At 31.4% G+C, this 21,706-nt stretch overlaps 2 protein-coding genes across 2 annotated transcripts in view; both read left to right on the top strand.

Moving 5' to 3' along the window:
• Window positions 1-20,535, top strand: part of LOTGIDRAFT_115282 (hypothetical protein) — a gene marked incomplete at both ends in the record, with an annotated part of 28,402 nt that extends 7,867 nt beyond the window's left edge. The window contains 2 exons of the mRNA XM_009054062.1: window positions 16,258-16,495; window positions 20,251-20,535. Coding sequence (XP_009052310.1) covers window positions 16,258-16,495; window positions 20,251-20,535 — 523 coding nt within the window. The remainder of the gene's footprint in view (window positions 1-16,257; window positions 16,496-20,250) is intronic.
• A 470-nt stretch (window positions 20,536-21,005) lies between these two features.
• Window positions 21,006-21,209, top strand: LOTGIDRAFT_115376 (hypothetical protein; the record flags this gene model as incomplete). The annotated part of the gene is made up of 1 exon (XM_009054061.1): window positions 21,006-21,209. A coding segment is annotated over one exon (204 nt), but the record flags the coding sequence as incomplete, so codon positions are not given.
• Window positions 21,210-21,706: the final 497 nt, after the last annotated feature.

The following is a 21,706-nucleotide window of genomic DNA, read 5'->3' as shown; positions in this document are numbered from 1 at the left end:
TGGAAGAAGTTTACAAACTCATTACAAAGTGGAACCTAGTGCAGAGATATGTACAGGTCACATTCTCGTTTCCACTGAGAACTGTAAGCTGACTTGAGGCCGACTTTGTCCCTCAGTGGAAACACAGTTATAGACTAGTGTATACAAACTTCTCAACATATACATTTCTTTATTGTTTATTAATGAAACAGTTCCAATCATTGAGATATTTATCCTTCATCTTAATAATATTATAATATGTTTTATGACTAATGTTATATTTGTCACTAAGAACAGAAAACGATGGTTTAGGTACAGTTTGAGATTCCCATATTAATTTCACTTTATCTTCCAAACATAAACAATTATCTTTTTTTTTTCTTCTCACATTTTGAAAGACTGCAACGAGAAAACAAAATTTTGAAAGGAATTTGCAAGACTTTAGTCTTTAAAAGGACAGGTGCGCCATTTTGATGACCAATCATACTTTAGTCTAAGATACAGGATTTTTCCTAGCTAAGCCAATCAGCAAAAGTGTTCACAGCTCACCATCAAAATTTAAGCTCTCAAATTCATGTGTGTCCAGAATTAAAAAAAGATACTGCCATATTTAGAAGCATCTATAGAAATAGGAAAAGAAATTCCTAGACTGAGATATTTTTGAAGGAATTATGCGTTTTTCATACATTTCTAATACTTCTGCAGACTGCTTACATATATTCAAGACTAAAATCAACCCCCCAAAATGTTACAGCCGCTTCTTTTGATGAATGCTAAAGATTGAGTTTAATTTGAAAGAAAAACAAAATTTTTGATACAAATATTTTGTAGACAGTAGCTTCACACATACAACTGACAAATCCCAGACAGTGTTAAATGTAGAAATAGATTCTTGTGTGTCCCATTGCCTTCAATAATCTTCGGAAATCATTATTCAACAAATACCATGCTTTGTTCGATAGTTCAGCCCATTTTTAACATTGTTTGTGACTGATTGGAATAAAGTAAAATGAGGGACTGGAACTGTAGTAACCTACAGAAATAATACAAACTGAAACAACTGCATTTAAATCAATTTGTTGAAATATAACTATAGTAAATGAAGTATCAATGTTCTTGTATTGACAATAATCAACATCATATAAAGATTATAGCTGATACACTATATATATACATTAATGATATCAGTCATATCTAATATATATCTCATTGCAGTTTCCTCCTGTTCAGAAATGATGTCACCACAATTTATGTAACTGTCAACATTAAAAAGGTAAATGTTATTACATTTCAATGTTGTAATTTAACTTCACACATTTCACATCTCACATATTGAGAAAGGGCATTTTTAATCCCATTTTCTTGCTGTTGATAGGGTGTTTAGTGACGTCACATATATTAGGTACAATGTCTCTGACATCATGTGGAAGGAGTTACGAAGTAGAACCTAGAGAAGATACCTACAGTAACTTTTAATGGATGACGTAATTTGTGTTATGAACCTTGCATTCAGTGTCTCAAAAACAAGACGCGAATAAGGTCTATTAAAGTACACCATTATCATTTCACATACACAACTTCCTAAGTACACCAAATGTATCTCTATCATTATTTTGCTTATCATTCCATTCACGTAAATATTTCTCTTTCATTTTGACAATATTATAACATGTTTTTTGACTGATGTTATATTTCTTACAAACCATTTGATATAATGGTTTAGGTTCACTTTCAAATTCATGGATTAATTTCACTTTATCTTCTAATGATAAGAAATTATGTCTTCTGGTTGAATTGAAAACTGCAATGAGAAAAATGCTTAATTTTAAAGAAGATTCTTTCAGGTTCTCAATTGTTTCAATAACAGTTTAATCATAATGTATTATAAACCTCAATAAAGACTACTCGTACAGTAAAATAACTAGTTTTAAACTCACAAAAGTGTTTGAAATTATTTATTTGGTTGGAGTTCACTTTGCTTTCAAAATTTACCAACAATATAATATTTCAGGGAAACCTCAAAAATATTAAACAGACAGTCATAACTCATATTATTCATAAAGTCAACATTACTGAGAATAAATAAATACTAAAGATCCAAAGTTCAAAACAAAATCCGAAATCCAACCACAGCAAATAACTTTACAAATAAGGAAGTACATGTATATCAATAATAAAGTGAGTAATTATAAAAAAGAACAACATGAAGCAAAAAGATTTAGGGAAATATCTTTTATTGTGACAGTTTTTACATACCCTAACATTTTTAGTATTATTCCCTTTTTATAAATCAATATAAAACTGAATAAATTAAAGGGGGACATCCAATCACATCAATAAGCAAAGTTAAAGAAGCAGTTTTCACAAGTTCACATTATATTTTCTTCCAAACAGAGAGATAACCTTTAACTCCTTAGTTACATTCAGATTTATTAGAGTACATTTTAAATGACGAGTACTCTATATGTTTAAGTGCAAGCTACCTTCAGTCATTAAATTGAAGCAGATATTGCTGTAGTGCTTCAACAAATACACACAGACATCACTGCTTATGTCATAGGAAAAAATTATCAACACACATACAGCAATAATGCATATCCACTTTCAATCAAATATATTTCTGATATCTATCAATGCACTATTGCACTATGTATTTTGGTTTCTCCACTCTGCTAAATATTTCTCCTTTGATTTCAAAATATTACACACGGTCATTTTACTGATTCCATATTTATCACTTAACACACCATAAGTTGGTTTTTGTTCAACATTGAATTCATTTATAATTTGAATCTTTTCTGCAAGGGACAAAGTTTTCTTTTTTGGAGTGAACACTGCAATAGACAAGAGGTTAAAATTACTTTATACCTTATGGAGAATATCAAAAAGTGTCATGATATAAGTAGGCCTAGATTGTAAGGAATATTTTGAAGACCTGATGTCTTCAAACTTTAAAGTTGCATTTTTCATGCTTTCATGTTGTCTATGTGTAACTTTTTTGGCTGTTGTTTGACCATTGCCATTTAAACTTGGTAATTATTAAGTCATTATTAGACAGCAAAGAATCTGACTGACGATTAACTGCCTTCATCAGAACTTTAAAACATATAAGGATACTACATCTAAGAATAAACACAAAATTCAAATCTCAAACTTGGTCAACAAGTGTATATATTCATCAGTTGGACTTACCAGATGCCATAACTAAAGAATAGAATCTCTATATAAGAGAATACCTATAAGCATATTTCAAAATTACTTTTTATGGATTATTGAGATTTTTTTGTAGTTTTGACACCAGGTAAGTCCATTGAAGAACAAAGACTCCTTTTTGCTAAGTTAAAAATTTCCATTTTCTGGTCATTTTAAGAGGTAGTATATATATATATATATATATATAATATTAATCATTTTTATGTTAAATAGAGTAAAATTTATTTCTTGCTCTCTCAGTCATGAAGAAACAGTTATTAACAGAATGTCTATTAAAAACTGATTGACTACAGATAATTAATTGTTATTTCAAAATTAATACATACACATTTTGAAGATTATCTATGAGAATTTCTCCACTCAAAACGAAGTTTCTCTTTCATTTTTAAAATATTACAAACTGTCATCTGACTGATACCAAATTTCTCAGCAAGTTTTGATTGGGAAGGTTTCAATTGATTCTCTGACTCAGTAATAACTTGTATTTTCTCTTCCAGTGTCAAAGTTCGACGTTTTGAAGTGAACACTGTAAGAGAAAATGAATCAAGTGTAAGTCAGAGGGTTTAAAAAAAATATCTCAACTTCCCAACTGAATAATATTTTTGAGAGTTCGGCACTTTTGGGATTGATGAGTCAACCAGTCTTTCCATACAACAAGTTTCAGAATGTGTCTCAATTTTTCAGAAGAAATAGTAGGTGTAGACTGATCGTTTGTTTGAGACAAGAATTAAAACAGACAGAACCTGTTCAGAACTCTCTGATCGAGCGCCAGGTAAGTCTTGATAAACCAATCTATAATCAAATCCTTTTTTTTGTATGTTTTTTTATTTTCACTATGATGTGTATAAGCTAAACTATATTAAATAATGTGTATACACAATCTAAATAAAATCTATGGCACATGTTGACAAGGTTCGTTTTCACACCAGTGAGTCACGCTTTGAAGGCATTGGGTTTTTTTTCTCAGAAATTATTTGGGTATTTTCATTGATAGAAAAAAAAACACAAAAATATCAATTTGCATCAAAAAACTGTATTTCCAATAATGATAACTAACTAAATCAAACTACACAAAAACTTTCAATTTTCAAACTTCACATTAACAATAACATATTTTTTGTTTAAAAACTTATTCCAATTCTTTACAACAGACTTCATCTTTAAAAGCAATGTTAAAGATAGATAGTCAACCCAGCATTGTTACAGATAGATAGTCAACCACACAGCAATACTTCTATATGAAATTCGTTAGGAATCTCTCATCCCTCATTGCATTCAATAAAGCAAACGTTTCAGAGCACTTGTGACATTTTGTTCTTTTCAACTTAACAAGTTATTAGGTAACTGAAGGGAAGATGCTTTGATTAATATGGACTACTGATTAATCAGCCTGATGACTACATGTGTATATATACACTTTATATAACTGACCAATGTAGGCAAAAAACACTGAGTGCCGTTCTTGTATAGCCTATAACACCAATTTCAAACCATTCGCCACACAACCAAAGCACGCCACTATGAGAATTCAATAAATCAAACTAAAAGAAATTATGATTTGTTATCAAAACTTGAATATCATAATTAAATTTATTCCATATATTTTTCCATATATTTGTTTTTCTTTTTTAATATTTTACTGACACACTGTTGGGTTATTCCAAATTTAATTGCTACTTCTCTTTGAGTCACATTAGCAGTTTCTGATTCTTTAATAATCTCAATTTTATCTTCTAAGGCTAAAGCAGGTCTTTTACTTATTCGAAATACTGAAATGAAAATATTAAAATTCACTGACTTAATTGGTTGACAAGAATTCACCTTATAAAGTCATTATGTGTTTTGAAAATATAACCATCATCAGAACTGCTGGTATAGATAGTGACTTCAAAGGATTGTAAAGAGGTTTTCTAAATTTCTTATATCTATCGGGGACATTATAGCATTAATTTGCATCATGCCAATTTTCAATCAGACATCTGTGGTTCCTGCAATTCCACTAAGTGTTTGATCACATCACTAATTTGAAAATATGCTTTATCACATAAGGCCCTTCGCAATTAGTGACCTTATCAAACACATGGTTTTAGTAGAATTAAATGGTGCATATTGATGCTATCAGTATCTCAGATACACATAAATTTGTTAGAAAACCTCTTTACAATCACTTTAATTTCTATTATCGTGCTCTAGGATGTTTCAGCAAAGTAAACAAATTATTTCCACATAAATAACTTTGCCATTGTCTACCATTTGTCTTAGAGACCAAAGAAAGACCTACGGTACTAAAGTTTGTTTGTTGTTTTAAAAGTAAGGCATTTGTTGTAATTGCCTTTGTTAACCAAGGACCATAGACGGTCTAAGACTCTCAGTAATATTTCGGAGTTGATATTTCATTTCATATGAAAATGATTGACAAAATATGGACCAGAATATCAATGTGGTTGCACAGTAAGTATTGTTATGATTTAACCACGATATAAGATGGAAGGATGAGCACAAACAGATCTTTAATTGAAGACAACATTTTTGGGCTGATATAAATCAATAAATATAACCTCAAATAAGTACCAATTATTAAAAAAACCTATAATTTAACACTAAAAAACAACACAAGTCCCAAACTTAAATCCATACCATCCTTTAACCATTACACAATATAACATAACAACTAAATATATTATAATTGTAATCAATGCAGAAAAAGGTACAGGATATCAAAGGGGCAGGTTTGCCATTCGTTTGACCTTTGCCTTAGCTAAGCTCATCAGTGAAAGTATTCGCAGCTCACTGTTGAAATTTGAGCCTTCTTATCCATGTGTGTGAAGAATTATGCGTTTGAAAATTAAAATGGCGACTCGTCTATTCTTGAGACTCTGTCATATATGGAAAAGACATATAGAAATAGAAATTCCTAGTTTGAGGTATTTTTGAAGGAATTATAAGATTTTCAGTACTTCCGCAGACCATTTACATTTAAAAATCTAAATCAAATCCCGAAAATGGCAAACCTGTCCCTTTAATGGCTTGTATCACATCAAAACCTACATAAAAAAATTTCAGAAACAAAAATCATAATCCATCCAAAAAGTTACTGAAAATTAGAGGTTCGACTGTCTCCTCATGAATGTTTCTCCAGATATTCACTTTTCTTTTTCAAAATATTACAAACACACTGTTGACTAATTCCAAATTTATTAGCTAGTTTTCGTTGGCTTAAATTGGTTGATTCTGAAACCTTTATGATCTTAATTTTATCTTCCAAGGAAAGAGCAGGTCTTTTACTTATCAAAACTGAAATGAAAGATTCACTGACTAAATTGGTTGACAAGATTTCTACTTATAAAGTCATTATGTGTGTGTTTTGGAATTATGACCATCATCAGGAATGATGGATGGCTTAGATGTGTGACTCAACTTCCATTATGTCCAACAATCGCTTGTTACATCTTTTAAAAATGATAATCAAAAGCTAGCCAAGTTTCTGATCTCCAGTTTCCCACTGACTAATCTGATGAATATTTCTCCAGATATTCACTTTTCTTTTTCAAAATACTACTAACACACTGTTGGCTTATTCCAAATTTATTAGCTAGTTCTCGCTGGGTTAAATTGGCTGATTCTGATTCTTTTATGATCTTAATTTTATCTTCTAAGGAAAGAACTGGTCTTTTACTTATCAAAACTGAAATGAAAATATCAAAATTTTACTTAATTTTGACCTGGAAGTTGTTGAGTGCAAGATAATATGTGGGCCAATTATCTGTAAGCACATTCAAAATGCATGAGATGAAACCGGATGTTCTTAGTTGCTGTTTACTTCTTATACAAATTTATTCAGACGAAACTTGGATGTTACAATAAATAGTGAACTAATCTGTATTTTAAGAAAGTTATACTCATATACTGAAAATTTATTTTCAATTCACTAAAACACAAAATGTACTTTGTACAAGTGAAAAACTCTGCCATCTAGTTTTATTGTGATAATCAGTCACCTTTGATATCTGTACATTAATTCAGCAAATAAATTTAAAGCCTCAAATAACATTTGGATTTGAAATAAAATAAATCGAGTTTTACGTTTTTAAGTTTTTACACCTAATTGGGCTTATAAAAACGGGCAATGTAATGCAGTGTGCAATGAAGAACAATTTGCTGGAACAGCTACATTAGCCTGCTCTTATACAATTGCCATCTATTGACAGATCCTCAATGTGCACAGATTGTGGTACACAGAGCCTCAGTTTATTGTCCCATCCAAATCGCTAGACATTTTTTCACATGTCAGCCCATCACTAAGAGGGTATTATCTAAACCCTATACTGGGATTGAACCCTTGCTTCAAGATAACAAGCAAGTGCCTAACTCATTGAACCACCACAGCTCCTGTCTCAAAGCAAGTAATTACAGTTAAAGGGTGCAAATCTTTAGAATAAGAGATGGTGGCTTCTAAAGAACAATTGTTTTTAACAGTATCTTTTATAGATTATTAATAATATAAAATATACATACAGATTTTTAATAGCAACTGATAAAATGAAATATGCCTCAAAAAAATCTTGTACTAGACACAAATTTGAAAACAATAAATGGGCTATTATCTCAATTCAACTCATATCACAACAAAATTCCTCTCCCAATTCATAAATAAATTAATCGATTTCTATGGTAACAACTGACTCCAATTCTTCCATTGATAAGAGTGATTCCCATTCTGCTCTATATTTTTCACGCACACGAAGAATATTACACACAGATTTCTGACTAATTCCAAACATTTTGGACAGTTTCATTTGAGATAAATTCTCATTGGACTCTGCTGCTCTTATAAGTTTGATTTTATCATCCAATGACAGGGATTTGTATGTGGAATTTTTACGTCTTTTCCCTTGAAACACTGAAATAGATGATATATTTCAATTTCAGTTATTTATTTTCATAACTCGTTTCAACTATTGAGATGAGATTTAGACTATTTTAGAAAGACATTAAAATAAGAGGAAATTTTTGATTCTGGCACTTTAAAACTCTTATAATTTTTTAGTGTATAGATTTTATCACATGACTATAAATGACGTTACTATACAGAATCAAACTGTGAAATTGGCAACAAATACCATCACGTTTTTCATATTTATCAAGTAACTGGAACGACACAATAATTAGCTGTCAATGAAAAATTTGTTCTCCAGTTACATAATTAATCCTTTGACAACACAATTTTACTTGTTACCTAAATTGTTAAAAGAGCAGTAAATGACAAAACATCAAATATCAACTTAATACACAAAAAACCATATCTAATCAAAATGCAGATCCAGGTTTACCATGTCCAGCAGGAGTAGAAACATTCAGATTTGCATTTTGATTAGATTGCAAAAAACCTCATCATTTAAACCCGACCCAACATGTCTTGGATCCGATGTGCAGTTTTCACATACGTGTGCACTCGGTGCAGGGTCATATCTAGATCTGCTTCAAAGATTTTTATTTTCTGATCCCATATGTATACATACAATTAGATTTTAGCACCTCAAAAGCGTATATTAGACACATTTCAAAATTTCACCCAAAATACAACTTCGAATAAACAGGTCATTCAACCCTTCCTTGATTAATCAATGAATAAATGTCTAGTTGATACCAGATATACAATCCATACAGTAATACATTAACTCTAAACATCTCAAGAAGACAAATCTTTGGATTTCTTTTAAATAATGGTCCTACTACAAGAATTCTTGAACAAAATATTATCTATAAATCTCTGCATATTTCATATTAACTAGTTAATTTCAGTATTATAAAAGAAGTGTAAAAAGTGGTGTTTGTGAAGATTATCATCATTAATATCTGTTATCAATGCCAACAAGAGGATATTGGGCCACACTTTTCATGTAGAATGTACATCAAAGTGGATTATGTAGTTGATAAAAAAAAAATACAACATGTAAATGGAAGGCAAAATGTTTCAGGGACAACGTCTGAATTTAGGGGTTCTTGTCAGCCAAATTTATTACTGAAGAAGCCAGTCTTTGTATACCAGCCTTGATCTAATGTTTTTCATTAATGCAGACATAACCAATAGGAAAAACAAAGAATTATGTTAGAATTTCAACACATATTGAAAATATTACTTTCTATCAATATCATTTTTCTGCAGGAGTCTGACAGCATTGACTAATATTTCTTTAGCTGTAATTTGAATTATGTGAAACTGAACAGCAGCTTTATGGTTTTGAATTACAAAATTGTGCAAAACAATCAATAAAGTAACCTCATGCAAATATTTTCAATGCAAATACATACATCAGAAATGCAACTAAACACATAAGGAAATTAATCTTTTCTATTATAAAGTACAGTAGTATGTATCCCAGCCAACACATCTTTTTGAGGGCAGGATGCTGTCCAAAAAAACCTAGATTTCTAAAAATTCCTTTTAGTATATCAATGATGTCTGACTTATTTTACTTGAAAATATTTGCAAGAGGTCAATATGACGTCTTGTTTCATCTATATCTTAGTTGAGAGTTTTGTATGGAGACATAATACCGTACTAATTTTAGTTCTTAATAATTTTTGAAGATAATCATCACAAATTTACTTCTTCAAAAAAATACTTAGATCATATATACATCTTTGTCATGGGAAAAGTCTGGCATGAGGTCCTACATTTTGTTTGACACTGTCTTTAAAATGATTCTTGCCATCACACAAATTTAGAATACAGGTGCCTGTTTTCAGAAACATGGTTACTACTTGAAAATTGATAGATGCCAGAATTGTCAGTTACAAGCTATAAGACAATAGGCTGAGACTGAAACCTAGATTTAGATGAAACCAGACTATTTGGTAAAATGAATATACTACTTACGAGATAAGATTTGTTGTTGTTGCTGCGCTGTAGTAGATGATGATAGATTGGAAGTTATGTCCCCATAATTTGAAATGTTTTCTGATAATTGTTGTAAATTTTCTAAACCTGTATTGTGACTCTGGTCAAACTGAGAATGTTGCATATCAACTAAAATGAGAGAAATAAAATAAGGTTTACACATTAAGGAATTGTTCTACACTGAAATGACATGGTTTATATGATATCGCAAGTAAGACCATTAGAACAATTTGTGCAATGGAAACAGGTAATTCAAGGTGCGAAAATAATAGGCTACCAACTTTCAATATTTCTATAAGATGATTTAAAGACAAGCGAATATTTAAAATGTTTATCATATTCATTCATGTTTATTTATTGTACTTAATAGGCACTACCTATTATGATTAATTTAGAAATGAGTCTTCTGCATTTTAATACACCATGAATAACTGTTCAATAAGGTGAGCTAGCACAGAGACTGATAAAGATAAGAATATGGCTATAATACCTTGATTTATTAAATTTTCTAAGCCTCTATTGTTAAACATATCAACTGGTTCTTCTTTAATATTTGTTAGATCTATCTGGTTGGACGCTGCTGGGTTGTTGAAGTTAGAGAAATCATTCCCTGTCCCTCCACTATCATGAATATTAAACTGTGGATTGTCAGGTTTGTTCATTTCAGGGGCTGAGGCTTGAAAATACACTGGTTCTGCTGTGAATGATATTTGAGGTTCTTCTTTAACAATTTCGTAATCTGAAGACTGAGATTCAGTTCTACGGAACTTTTTAAAAGGTTCTTGCTCTCTGGAACCAGACTGACGGAAGCGTTCAGGCTTATGATACGGTGCTGGGGAATTTTTCTTCATTTGATTATATGAATGATGTTTATGACTTTGGGGAAATGTAATTCTGTCCTCTAAGGTAGATGTACTACTAGGAGGTGGTTTTGGTTTTGAAGTTTGGTTATTTGCCTTATTTGAGTCACCTTCATTTTTGTCTTTTTTGCCTTGTTCTGCATGAAAACTATTGCTCACAAATACTGTTGAAGAATCGTCATTTTTACACACTTTTTCATTAACGATATAGTTAAATTTTTTACTTTTATCCACACTGAGATAAATATGTCCAATAACCTCCACATTATCACTGAAGTCTACATTACTGTGACATAAAACTTGTAAGTTACGCACTAATGAATTGATGAAATCAACTGCTGATTTGTTCTCCATTTTATCTAGTTCTGCAAAATAAAAAACAAATTATTTCTATACTTTATACAGAGTTTTTTTTAATAACAAAACAAAAGTATTTACAAGAATATATAATCATATCCATTAACCTGAAACAGTGAACCCCAGTAATGTTTTTAGCTCTTGTTTTTCAGTGCTATAAGGATAAATATCCAGGTAAGTTAAGGGTTTCTAATTTAATAAGCACGTTTGAAATATACATCAACATCTGTTAAATCTTTATATTACATCCTTTTCCATCTCTCGCCGTAGACTGCCATGCCTAGTTCCGGACTGGCTTGTGACTGTCATTTTCGTTATTTGAAAAATGACACATTGACAGATATGATTAAACTATGAAATTTAACAGTCAATAATCATTATAATGATTGCACTGAGAAACAAATGACTGTTTAACATGATAACTATATTGAGACAAAAAGTTGAATCAAAAATATATTCCATGAAATGGGCGAAATGTCTTTCAACTCTAAGGCAAGACAAAACGACCCAATCCCCAGTTTGCAAAATCTGGTAAAGCCAAAGGCATAATTATCAATCACAATGCTAAGCCTATCGTTGTACCAAAAAAATAATACCGGCGGAAATAAAGGCTCATGTTAAATGTTAAAAATCAAGACATATCAACCTGGTGGATTTATAGTTGGAAACGAGAGGCGAAGACAACGAAACAAAGCAATTTAGCGTGCATGAAGGTAGCCATTAATCAGGGTCTAGTTATTTTTTCAATATTGATATGAAATCAATTTTCATAACAGGATGTTCAAAGATTTCTTATGCATCATTTAAAAGGTAAATGTGTACTGAAAAAACAAACAATAAATTAACCAATACCATAAAACGCATAAAAGAGATGGAAATGTGTTACAATTTGGAATAAGAATGCCTTTACAAATGAAGTATCCCAACAGGAAGTGACGTTCGAGCACCTGCATAATGCTAATATCAATGTTATTGTTAATGAATCCTAAAGATTTTTATTTTTGAACAAAAATGAATATTTTAGCTGTTTAATTTATGTATTTTTTGTAAGGGTTTTTAATAGAAATTCTCAGATTTCAAGATATGCATTGTTGTATTTCTTTCGACTTCCTTTTGTAGAAAAATGTTGAAATTGTATCTCTTTTAAACAGCCCCACATAGTCAGTTGAGTAGAGACAGATTAGGCTAGTAGCAAAGAGGTTTTCTAATTTTTTATGTGTATCGGGGACACTGATAGCATCAATTTGCATCATTCCAATTTTCAATCAGACATCTGTGGTTTCTGGAATTCCATCTGTGGTTCTGGAATTCCATCTGTGGTTTCTGGTAATTCCATCTGTGGTTTCTGGTAATTGTTGGTATCAAAATTAGAAAACCTCTTTACAATCCCTTTTATAATTGTACCTTAGCCAGCCCACTATGATTACAGTTTACTAATGACTGAATTATTATAAATGTGCTCATGGACTATGTTGCCAGTTGATCAACTGACTGTTTATGTTTAGTATTTAGAATTATTATAGCTGAAAAATGGCTTAGGCTACTGGCACTGTGATACTCAATATTTAGCATTCAAATGATAATGATGATATATAGTTGAGTTACTGCCTGACTAACAGTCTTTGCATTCCCATTAATGTCATAAAGTTTGACAGAAAAGGGAAACAAAATATAGAAGTTTAGTTTGCATTTTTATTTATTTTATTTTTACTGCTTTCAGATATCTTATTGTTTTAAAAGAAATTAACCAAATATTTCAAAATGAATGACGAAGAAGCAATTAAGTTTATAAACTCTTTAGTTAAGAATCTTCAAGTATTGTGTCATGGTAGTGTTGAATTTAAACAGAAAGTAGAAGTTATAGGCCATCTTTATCTGAATGTTGACAGTGATGTCAAATTTGATTATATTGTTAATGAGAAAGTATGTAGAAATGAACAAGACTCCACTACATTTGTTAGTAATAGTTTTCATGCAGGACCAAAGAAAACCATTGCTGAAAGAAAAAAAGAGTTAGAAGAAGAGTTAGCTAAGTTGCAGCATGAACAAGCTGAACAATACAGTAATCAACAACAAACTTTTCATGTGAATAATCTCAGAGGCAATGGGTCAAGTAGAATGAATCCCAGAGACAATTCCTCCTATCAAAATGATTTAGTTCAACAAATAGCATTAAAACGACAGGCATCAAGAAATCCTTTACCAGACAGAGATAATTACCAGTCACAATTTAAATTTCCAAAATCATCATATGATGATATGAATTCATTTCAAGCAAAGATATCCCAGCATTTAGCCAAACTTACAGAGAAGAGAAAAGATCATGATCAGGAATCTCGATCTAGTTCAACATTAAGACAATCAGCCCCACCTACCCCTATAGACATATCAGCTATTAAAAAGGAGTATATTAGTAGTCAACAAGAAGAAAGTAGTTCCTGTATTTTTGATAGAGGCAGAACAGGTAACTATCAATTCTATAAGCATACTTAAGCAAAGGAAGATGATAAGGGTATATGAATATTCAGAAAATAGGCTACCAATCTGACTAAAAAGATTTGAAACACCCTCTGTGCAAATTATAACTAATTTTGAAAACTTCCTAAAAATCTGTTAAGAAATATTAAAGCAGAACCTGAAATATGTTTTACTCGGAGTTTCATGCTGTGGGATCTTCAGACAACTGAATCTGTTTACTTACATTACGGTACCTATTGTCAGAATGAGAAATCTTTTTCTGCTTGTGTTGCATTAAATTATGGTGGCCCTCGACCTATATACAGTAAATGTTTTATCGACAAAATAAATCACGTAGTGACAGTTCCAACTCACTGAAACTCCTCTCTTGTATTTTCAGGATCAGATGGAAGCGAGACAAACACAAGTAGCACCAATGAAACAGTTTTTCCTGGTATGACACATGAATATAAACCTTCACCACAAAATTTCAATACTTCTCCATTTCACCAATCTCAAACCACATCACCATCTGCTAGTCTAGGCTCACCATATCATTCACCAATGTTACAGTCACCTGGAGGTATGTATAGATTGTTTATATGTTCAGTCTAAGATATACTGACTTCTCTATGCTCATTTTGCAGGAAAAAGGCTTTTGAAAACATCAGATATATTTTTGCGTTCAAAGGAAGGAAATCAGTTATGTCAAGGACAATTTTAGGAATATATAACGAGGGATATCATGAGCTTGAAAATTGAGTTTTAATTTAAAATTTTTCACAATAATTGCACTTACCTTCTTCTCTCAATGGTGGTATAGCCCCAGGAAAGAGTCAGTATTTTTTGGACTATGTAGTTTGTAGATTTAGAGATTTAGTTAAGTAACATCATTATGTTGATATGAAACATGTTCTTAAACATATCCACTGGTCTGATGCTGAATTTTAAGTATTGAATATAATTATGGCATCTGTTTTATGATTATCCATCCCCATTGGTATCTTTGAGTTGGTTGATCTGAAAAGTTAACATCTGGCATTAACAAATCTGATTTAACTTCAACTCTGTATCTTGGAGTAAATGTTAACCTTTCATATGGTTCTTGCCCTTGTGTGAAAGCTGCTCAGCCCTTCCTGTATGTTATTTAGATGAAATCCTCTTCAGCAGGGCAGTTATATTGTATTTCTTCTGCTTTTGGATGACATTTACTCTTGTTACATATGAAGACATATTTGTCTTAATGGCTTGTATCTTCAAGTATAACATACATTACCTTGCAGTACGATATATTGTCATGATACATCATCATTGCATGACGTATCGATACAATTGACCCAATTCAATTCATAGTACTGTTCCATCCGTCTTACACCTGCATTTCATACAAGTAAAGAGTTATACTATTTCTATTAGCATTCCTCAAATGTAAGTTTTATACCTCAGAATAAGTAACCTGAATTGAGTTCAGATGAGTTTGAATCCACATACAGCATCAAAGAGATTTGCCACAATAGGTTTATATGTCAGTTGCAAATGGAAAGAGTAAAAGGAACATTTCCAGGATTCATTGTCAAGCTAAGGACAGACTGGGCAAATTTTATTCGCTGGTGCTTCAGACGAACTAAGCGCTGCCAAATTTATTCGGCTGATGCAATGCACACTGAGGGCGAATGACTGATTTGATAACTCACTTGAATGAAATTACGCATGCTCACGGCACTTAGTCACATGATAAAAAGTATGGTGGTATCCTTATATTGTATAAGTTAAGTATTGACTCCCATAACATAATTAATTCCTATTTCTTTTCTGCACTCCATAATGCATCACTGAAGGTCGCCATTTTATTTGTTGTGTTACGCTTTGGGCGTCTGTGATTGGTTGAATTATAGGAAAGTTCACAATAAACTTCACCAGAGTGGACAGACTTGCGGAACAAGTCAAGGGTGATGAATATTTGGGCGAATAATATCAAACACGCTTGATGTTGACAAATGGCTTCAGCCGATGATCGGGCGAATGTTGTAGCACTGGACACACTAGACGGGGTTCGCTCGCAATTGACTCCTTCAAACCATTAACTGTGAAAATTCGCCTAGTCTGTCCGCAACTTTGTGAAACCAGTGTGATAACAAGTTGATATGCAGGTACTAGTCACGAATCTTTATGACTGCAATTTAGTTTAAAATATTCTGTTGACTGTAAAAAATAATGTGGAAATAGTTGCCAAAAATAGCTTTTGTTTTTGTGCAGACCTAGTTTTTTGATCTGTGTATTTGGTTCTGATATCTGATTGTGTTTTTATTTTGTTCCAATTGTCTGTTTGTGGTTTGTTAACCATGAAAAATTTGAATATCTGGCTTGGGTTTCTATTGTGTATGAATGACTGAAATTTTATTGAGTTTAATATAAGCTTTGAAGATGATCAGTAAGATTACAGCTATTCATGTCTATTTCAGTCTTAGAATTGATTACAGAAGAAAGTAGAAAGAGATTGTCGGCTGTTGATCTTTATGTTTGCGAGTGTGGTAAAAGTTTTAGAACTAGTAGTGGCTTTGCAGATCATAAACGAACTCATGAAGGAAATTTCCGTTATTTTTGTCCAATTTGTACGAAAGGTTATAATAATAAACAACAGTTTATAGGACATATGAATAAACATTCAAATAATAAACCCTTTACTTGTGATTGGTGTGGAAAGTCTTTTACTTTAAAACATAATTTAGTTCAACATAGTGCTAGATGTATTGATAAGAAAAATGATGCTCAAAGGACAAGTGTTGTTCATTCTTGAGGGAAAATTTGTGAAATTTCTTCTAACATGCGGTAGTGCAATGACAGTAAGATTATTGTTTTGTTGGGCGAGTTCTTTGATTAGATGATGTCACAGGGTAAAAAATGATTCAATCTCTGTTTCTATCCCCATCTGCCTCAACTAGAAAGCTTTCATTCGTTGAAATAAAGTTCCAAAATAAAGCTTTCAAAGAGGAGACTAAGCTGAGAAAGGCTGAAAAAGAACTTGCCTTGTAGCAAGCAAAGTTATTGTAAAAGAGAAACATATGTAACCATTCCAACCTTTTAATACTCTGTTGTATTTGATATTAAGCTGTGCAAGAAACTGTTTCTGAAGCTGTTTTCCATGATTCATGTGTATTTTTATGAACTTTGAATTGTAGATTCAAACCATTCCAGTAGACATTTTTTTCAATTCTTTATAAAAAATCATAGGGCCAGGGTTTGGAGGTTGATATTTGTGGACTTGGTGTTGGGAGAGATTTGTTTTCTCAGGAATTAGTTAGAATTTGTTAATTGCACGTATTTATGTTGGTGATATTTGTGTATGATTGTGTATAATTTCACTTTTTTTAATGTATAAAAGGTAATCTTAGAATCAGAAGGATGCAATATGTTTGAAGAGGTAAACTGCAAGAGAATCCATTGTTTAAAAATAATCATTAGAATCTGAGCCAAAATGATGTCTTTTTTAAATTCAATAAATTTTTTTTTCTGGTATCAAATATGCTTTCATACAAGTGAACTGGTAAATTTATTTTACCCTATACGGAACCTTTAGAACAGAATCTTCTATTCAAATCTCTCTTGACACCAAAATTTATACTTAAAGCTATAAAGTAGTTTTGATGTAGGAATTACTATAGGACAAAATGCTTAATTTAATTAACCCTGATCCAATTTGTTTGAATTTCAAAATCTGTATTGACATTAGAAAAAAACAGTGACATACTGCTTGAAATTGCTTGCAATGATTCTGAAAACTTTGTTTTTCTCTTGCAGTCTTTCGAAATTCAACGCCACAAAATATTTCTGGTGGAGCCCAATGTTTTCCTTCAGAGGGGTCAGCTACTGAGAGTGAGGGTGATAGGAAACTGTTTGAGTGTGATATCTGTAATAAATCATTTAAAAGTACAACAGGATACAATGCTCATATGAACACACATAAAGGGATATTTAAATATCATTGTGAAGTATGTAATAAAGGATATCAGAATATAGATAATCTAAAAGGACACATGACGACACATTTTGCCGATAAGTTATTCTATTCATGTAAAGTTTGTGGAAAGGAATATCGTTATAAGTCTGATGTTATGAGACATGAGAAAAACAACTGTGCTGGAAATTGAATTCTAGGGATAAGCTTACTATTAAAGATTTGACTGTATGCCAGACTAGCTATCTCAAAGTACTAAAAATAAGTCCTCTGTGTGGTCATAAGTGTGAAATTTTGTTTCGAGGAAGAAGGTCCTGGTTGAAGGAATCATAATTATCTCACAAGTTTTTTGTTGTAAGTCAGTGAAATGTTCCACACTTAAGGGATTGTAAAAAGGTTTTCTAAAAAATTTATGTATACTGGGGAAATTGATAGCATCAATTTGAACCAATCCAATTTCCATTCGGTCGTCTTTAGTTCTTGAGATTTCACTAAAACTAAGTGTTGTAAAACATATTTTGCGATTAGTGTCGTCATCAAACACTTAGTTTTAGTGGAATTACAGAAACCACTGATCAAATATTAGTATGATGCAAATTGATCTCTGATGCACATAAAAAATTTAGATAACTTCTTTACAATCCCTCAAAGATAAAGTTTATCATAGGAGTTTTTGAAGAACAATGCATAAATATGTTAAAAATACCGATAATTGATGTAACATTTTAAACATGTGAGAAAAATTTTAACAATTTCCGTGCATTGAATAATTTCTATTGTGAAAACAAGGTTAAGCTTAGACTTTACTTACTTAAAATGTATTTTGAAAATAGATTCCAATATTTTTGTGTCTTACCAATAGTAACTATTTTGTAAGGATGTGCATTTTTTTTCACTTTTGTAATCTGTTTTTGATATTAAACATAGAATTTACTTCCTCACAGTATGTTTTTATGTAAATTTATGTAATGTTTGTGACATTACTGTTGTATATTGTCATATATTTGTAGTATTCAAAGAGGCAATAATTATCTCTACTAAGTCAAGTCAATAAACAGATCGAATTTGTTTACATTTGTTCATGTTGTTCTGCCATTTTTTTTCATGAGCCCTATAAGGTTCAGGAGGTTCATTTGTTCATTTCATTTGTTGATGTTCTAGATAGTAAGTGATTATATGATATCCTTGTTCTGTGTAAATTTTCATCATGTATTTCTCCACATATCATTATTTTTTTTTTAAGATTTTGGATCAACTGTTTTTGTGTAGAAATTACAAATTTGTTATACTAGTAAATAATTTGATATAAATTTACTGTTATTCTGTAAAGCTGAGAACTGTCTTAAATATTTTAATGAAGGCCATAAAAAGAATGGCAAGCATAGACTTAAATGAGATTTGAGATAAGCATGGGAAATATAGACCTATATCAGCTTTGAGATAAGCATGGGAAATATAGACCAATATCAGCATTAAGATAAGTGTGGGAAATATAGACTTGAGTCAGCTTTAGGAAAAGCATGGGAAATATAGACATATATCGGCCTTAAGATAAGCATGGGATATATGTAGACCTTTATCAGCTTTGAGATAAGCATGGGAAATATAGACCTATATGTGCTTTTGGAAAAACATGGGAAATATAGACTTGAGTCAGCTTTAGGAAAAGCATGGGAAATATAGACATATATTGGCTTTGAGATAAGCATGGAAATATATATTGATATATCGCGGCCTTAAGATAAGCATTGGATATATGTAGACCTTTATCAGCTTTGAGAAAAGCATGGAAACAAAAAAGCTATATTGGCTTTGAGAAAAGTATGGGAAATATAGACCTATATCAGCTTTGAGAAAAGTATGGGAAATATAGACCTATATTGGCTTTGAGATAAGCATGGTAAATATAGACAGACCTATATTGGCTTTGAGATAAACATGGGAAATATAGACCTATATTGGTTTTGAAATGAGCATGGGAAATATAGATCTATATTAGCCTTAAGATAAGCATGGGAAATATGTAGACCTTTATCAGCTTTAAGGTAAGCATGGGCAGAATAAACTTGTACAGGGTTTGAGATGGGAAACAGGCAGACATATTGATATAACAGCTTCAAGATAAGCCTGGGAAATATAGACCTATATCAGCTTTGAGTAACACCTGTTACTAGATGAAAGCTTGTGCCAAAATAAAACTTTTTTTTTTTTAATGTAACCTTGTATATTTCTGCCTAATCAGTTGATTAATGAAGCTTTAGCTGCCATCTTCCTTAAGTTTGATAAAAATAAATTGATGGACTTAAAAATCTCAATCCGATTTCTTTTACATCATTTTTGTGTTATTTTTTTTAACATTTTTATTTAAATGTTATGAAACTGGAAATGCATTTGATAGAATTCTGATGATGATCTATGGAAATGAATGTACTATATATACTTAATTAAGATATTCCATGAAAAGAATATTAAATATTTGATTCAAATATAGAGGATATTTTTCTGTTCCTCTTTCAGCTTGTTTTGAGAGTGAAAACTTCATTCAAACTCAGATAGAAACTTTTGAATGTGATGTTTGTGGTAAAATAATGACAACTGTTCAAGGGATGAAAAATCATAAGAGACAACATGATGGTCACTTTCGATACAGATGTACTATTTGTAATAAAGGAATGAATCATAGACACCATTACGAAGGTCATATGCATACTCATCAGAATTCTAAACCTCACAAATGTGATTTATGTGGTAAATCATTTGCATTTTCAACTGCACTGAAACGTCACAGGGCGCGCTGTGCCTTAAAATCATAGTATAGGTAAGAGTGATATTTTTAAAGCTTAAGCTTAGCAATATGCAAGAAGGGATTCAAAGACGGCATTGTTATCTGTAATGTAAATGTGGGTATTGGATAAATTTAGGGTAAAACCTCTTGTTCGAAGGTAACTGTCTGATGATGGGGTTTTATATCTGAAATGTGTGTTGGTGGCTTAACATGAGCTTTTGTTAGTTACGAATAGACACATTTCTATTATTGTTGTCTGTGTAGATATAAAATCAGAGGAAAAAGTTTTTAAAGTTGGGAAAAAATTTTATGATATTGATTTCCTGTAATGCTTTGATTTGAAGACAATGTTTAAAATAATAAATCTTTCCCACAAATTTATGTTGTATCTTTTGGTTTGTAAATAATTATTAAAACAGTGTTGACTCACATCTTTCCTCTTCTCATATAATTGTTGAAATATTTTTCTTTCTCGTTTCAGGCTTGAGTTCAAACCGAAGAAAACGTTCCTCATTCTCAGAAAAACAGTTATATGCATTAGAAAGATATTTTGTGTTAGATCCTTATCCTAAGAAATCAGACAAAGAAAGAATAGCCCATGATCTGAACCTTTCTGAGTTTAATGTTAATGTATGGTTTCAGAATAAAAGACAAAAGTGTAAGCATTCAGCTAAAAGTCCCACGATTGAAGACTTCACTTGATAAAACTTGAGAAGATTAATACTCAATCAACATGGCATATATTGAAGAAAATGATAGCTGTAAAAAATCAAGCCACATATTCTCGAAACGATCTTAGCGCTGGGATGTTCTAAGTTCTTGTCTTCTAATACTGATTCTATATCCTAGCGCTAAGATCGTTTCGAGAATACATAGCCAGGTTGTGTATACATAAAAGGATCTTCGCGCTAGGATGTCCTAGGGTCTTAACTTCTAAAACTTCTAGGATATCCTAGCACTAAGATTGTTTTGAGAATGTGTGGCCTAGGTGTTTAAGTTTTGGATACCACTCTAAAAAAATTTCATTACAGCTTTAAATTTCACATGAGTATTCAATGGAAGTCATGTTGTTCAGGACGTTCTCTCATATAACTGTGCAAAGTTTCAAAGACATAAAACTTATTGTTCAACCACCTTTAATTTCAATATACATGTATACCAAGTTAAAGTTCTGGCCATGTATTCTTGAAACGATCTTA

Source organism: Lottia gigantea (assembly GCF_000327385.1).
Source record: "Lottia gigantea unplaced genomic scaffold LOTGIsca_21, whole genome shotgun sequence".
In the NCBI taxonomy this organism is placed as follows: Eukaryota; Metazoa; Mollusca; class Gastropoda; family Lottiidae; genus Lottia; species Lottia gigantea.
The sequence above is the reverse complement of the archived record's forward strand: the minus strand, read 5'-3'. Positions and strand labels throughout refer to the sequence as shown.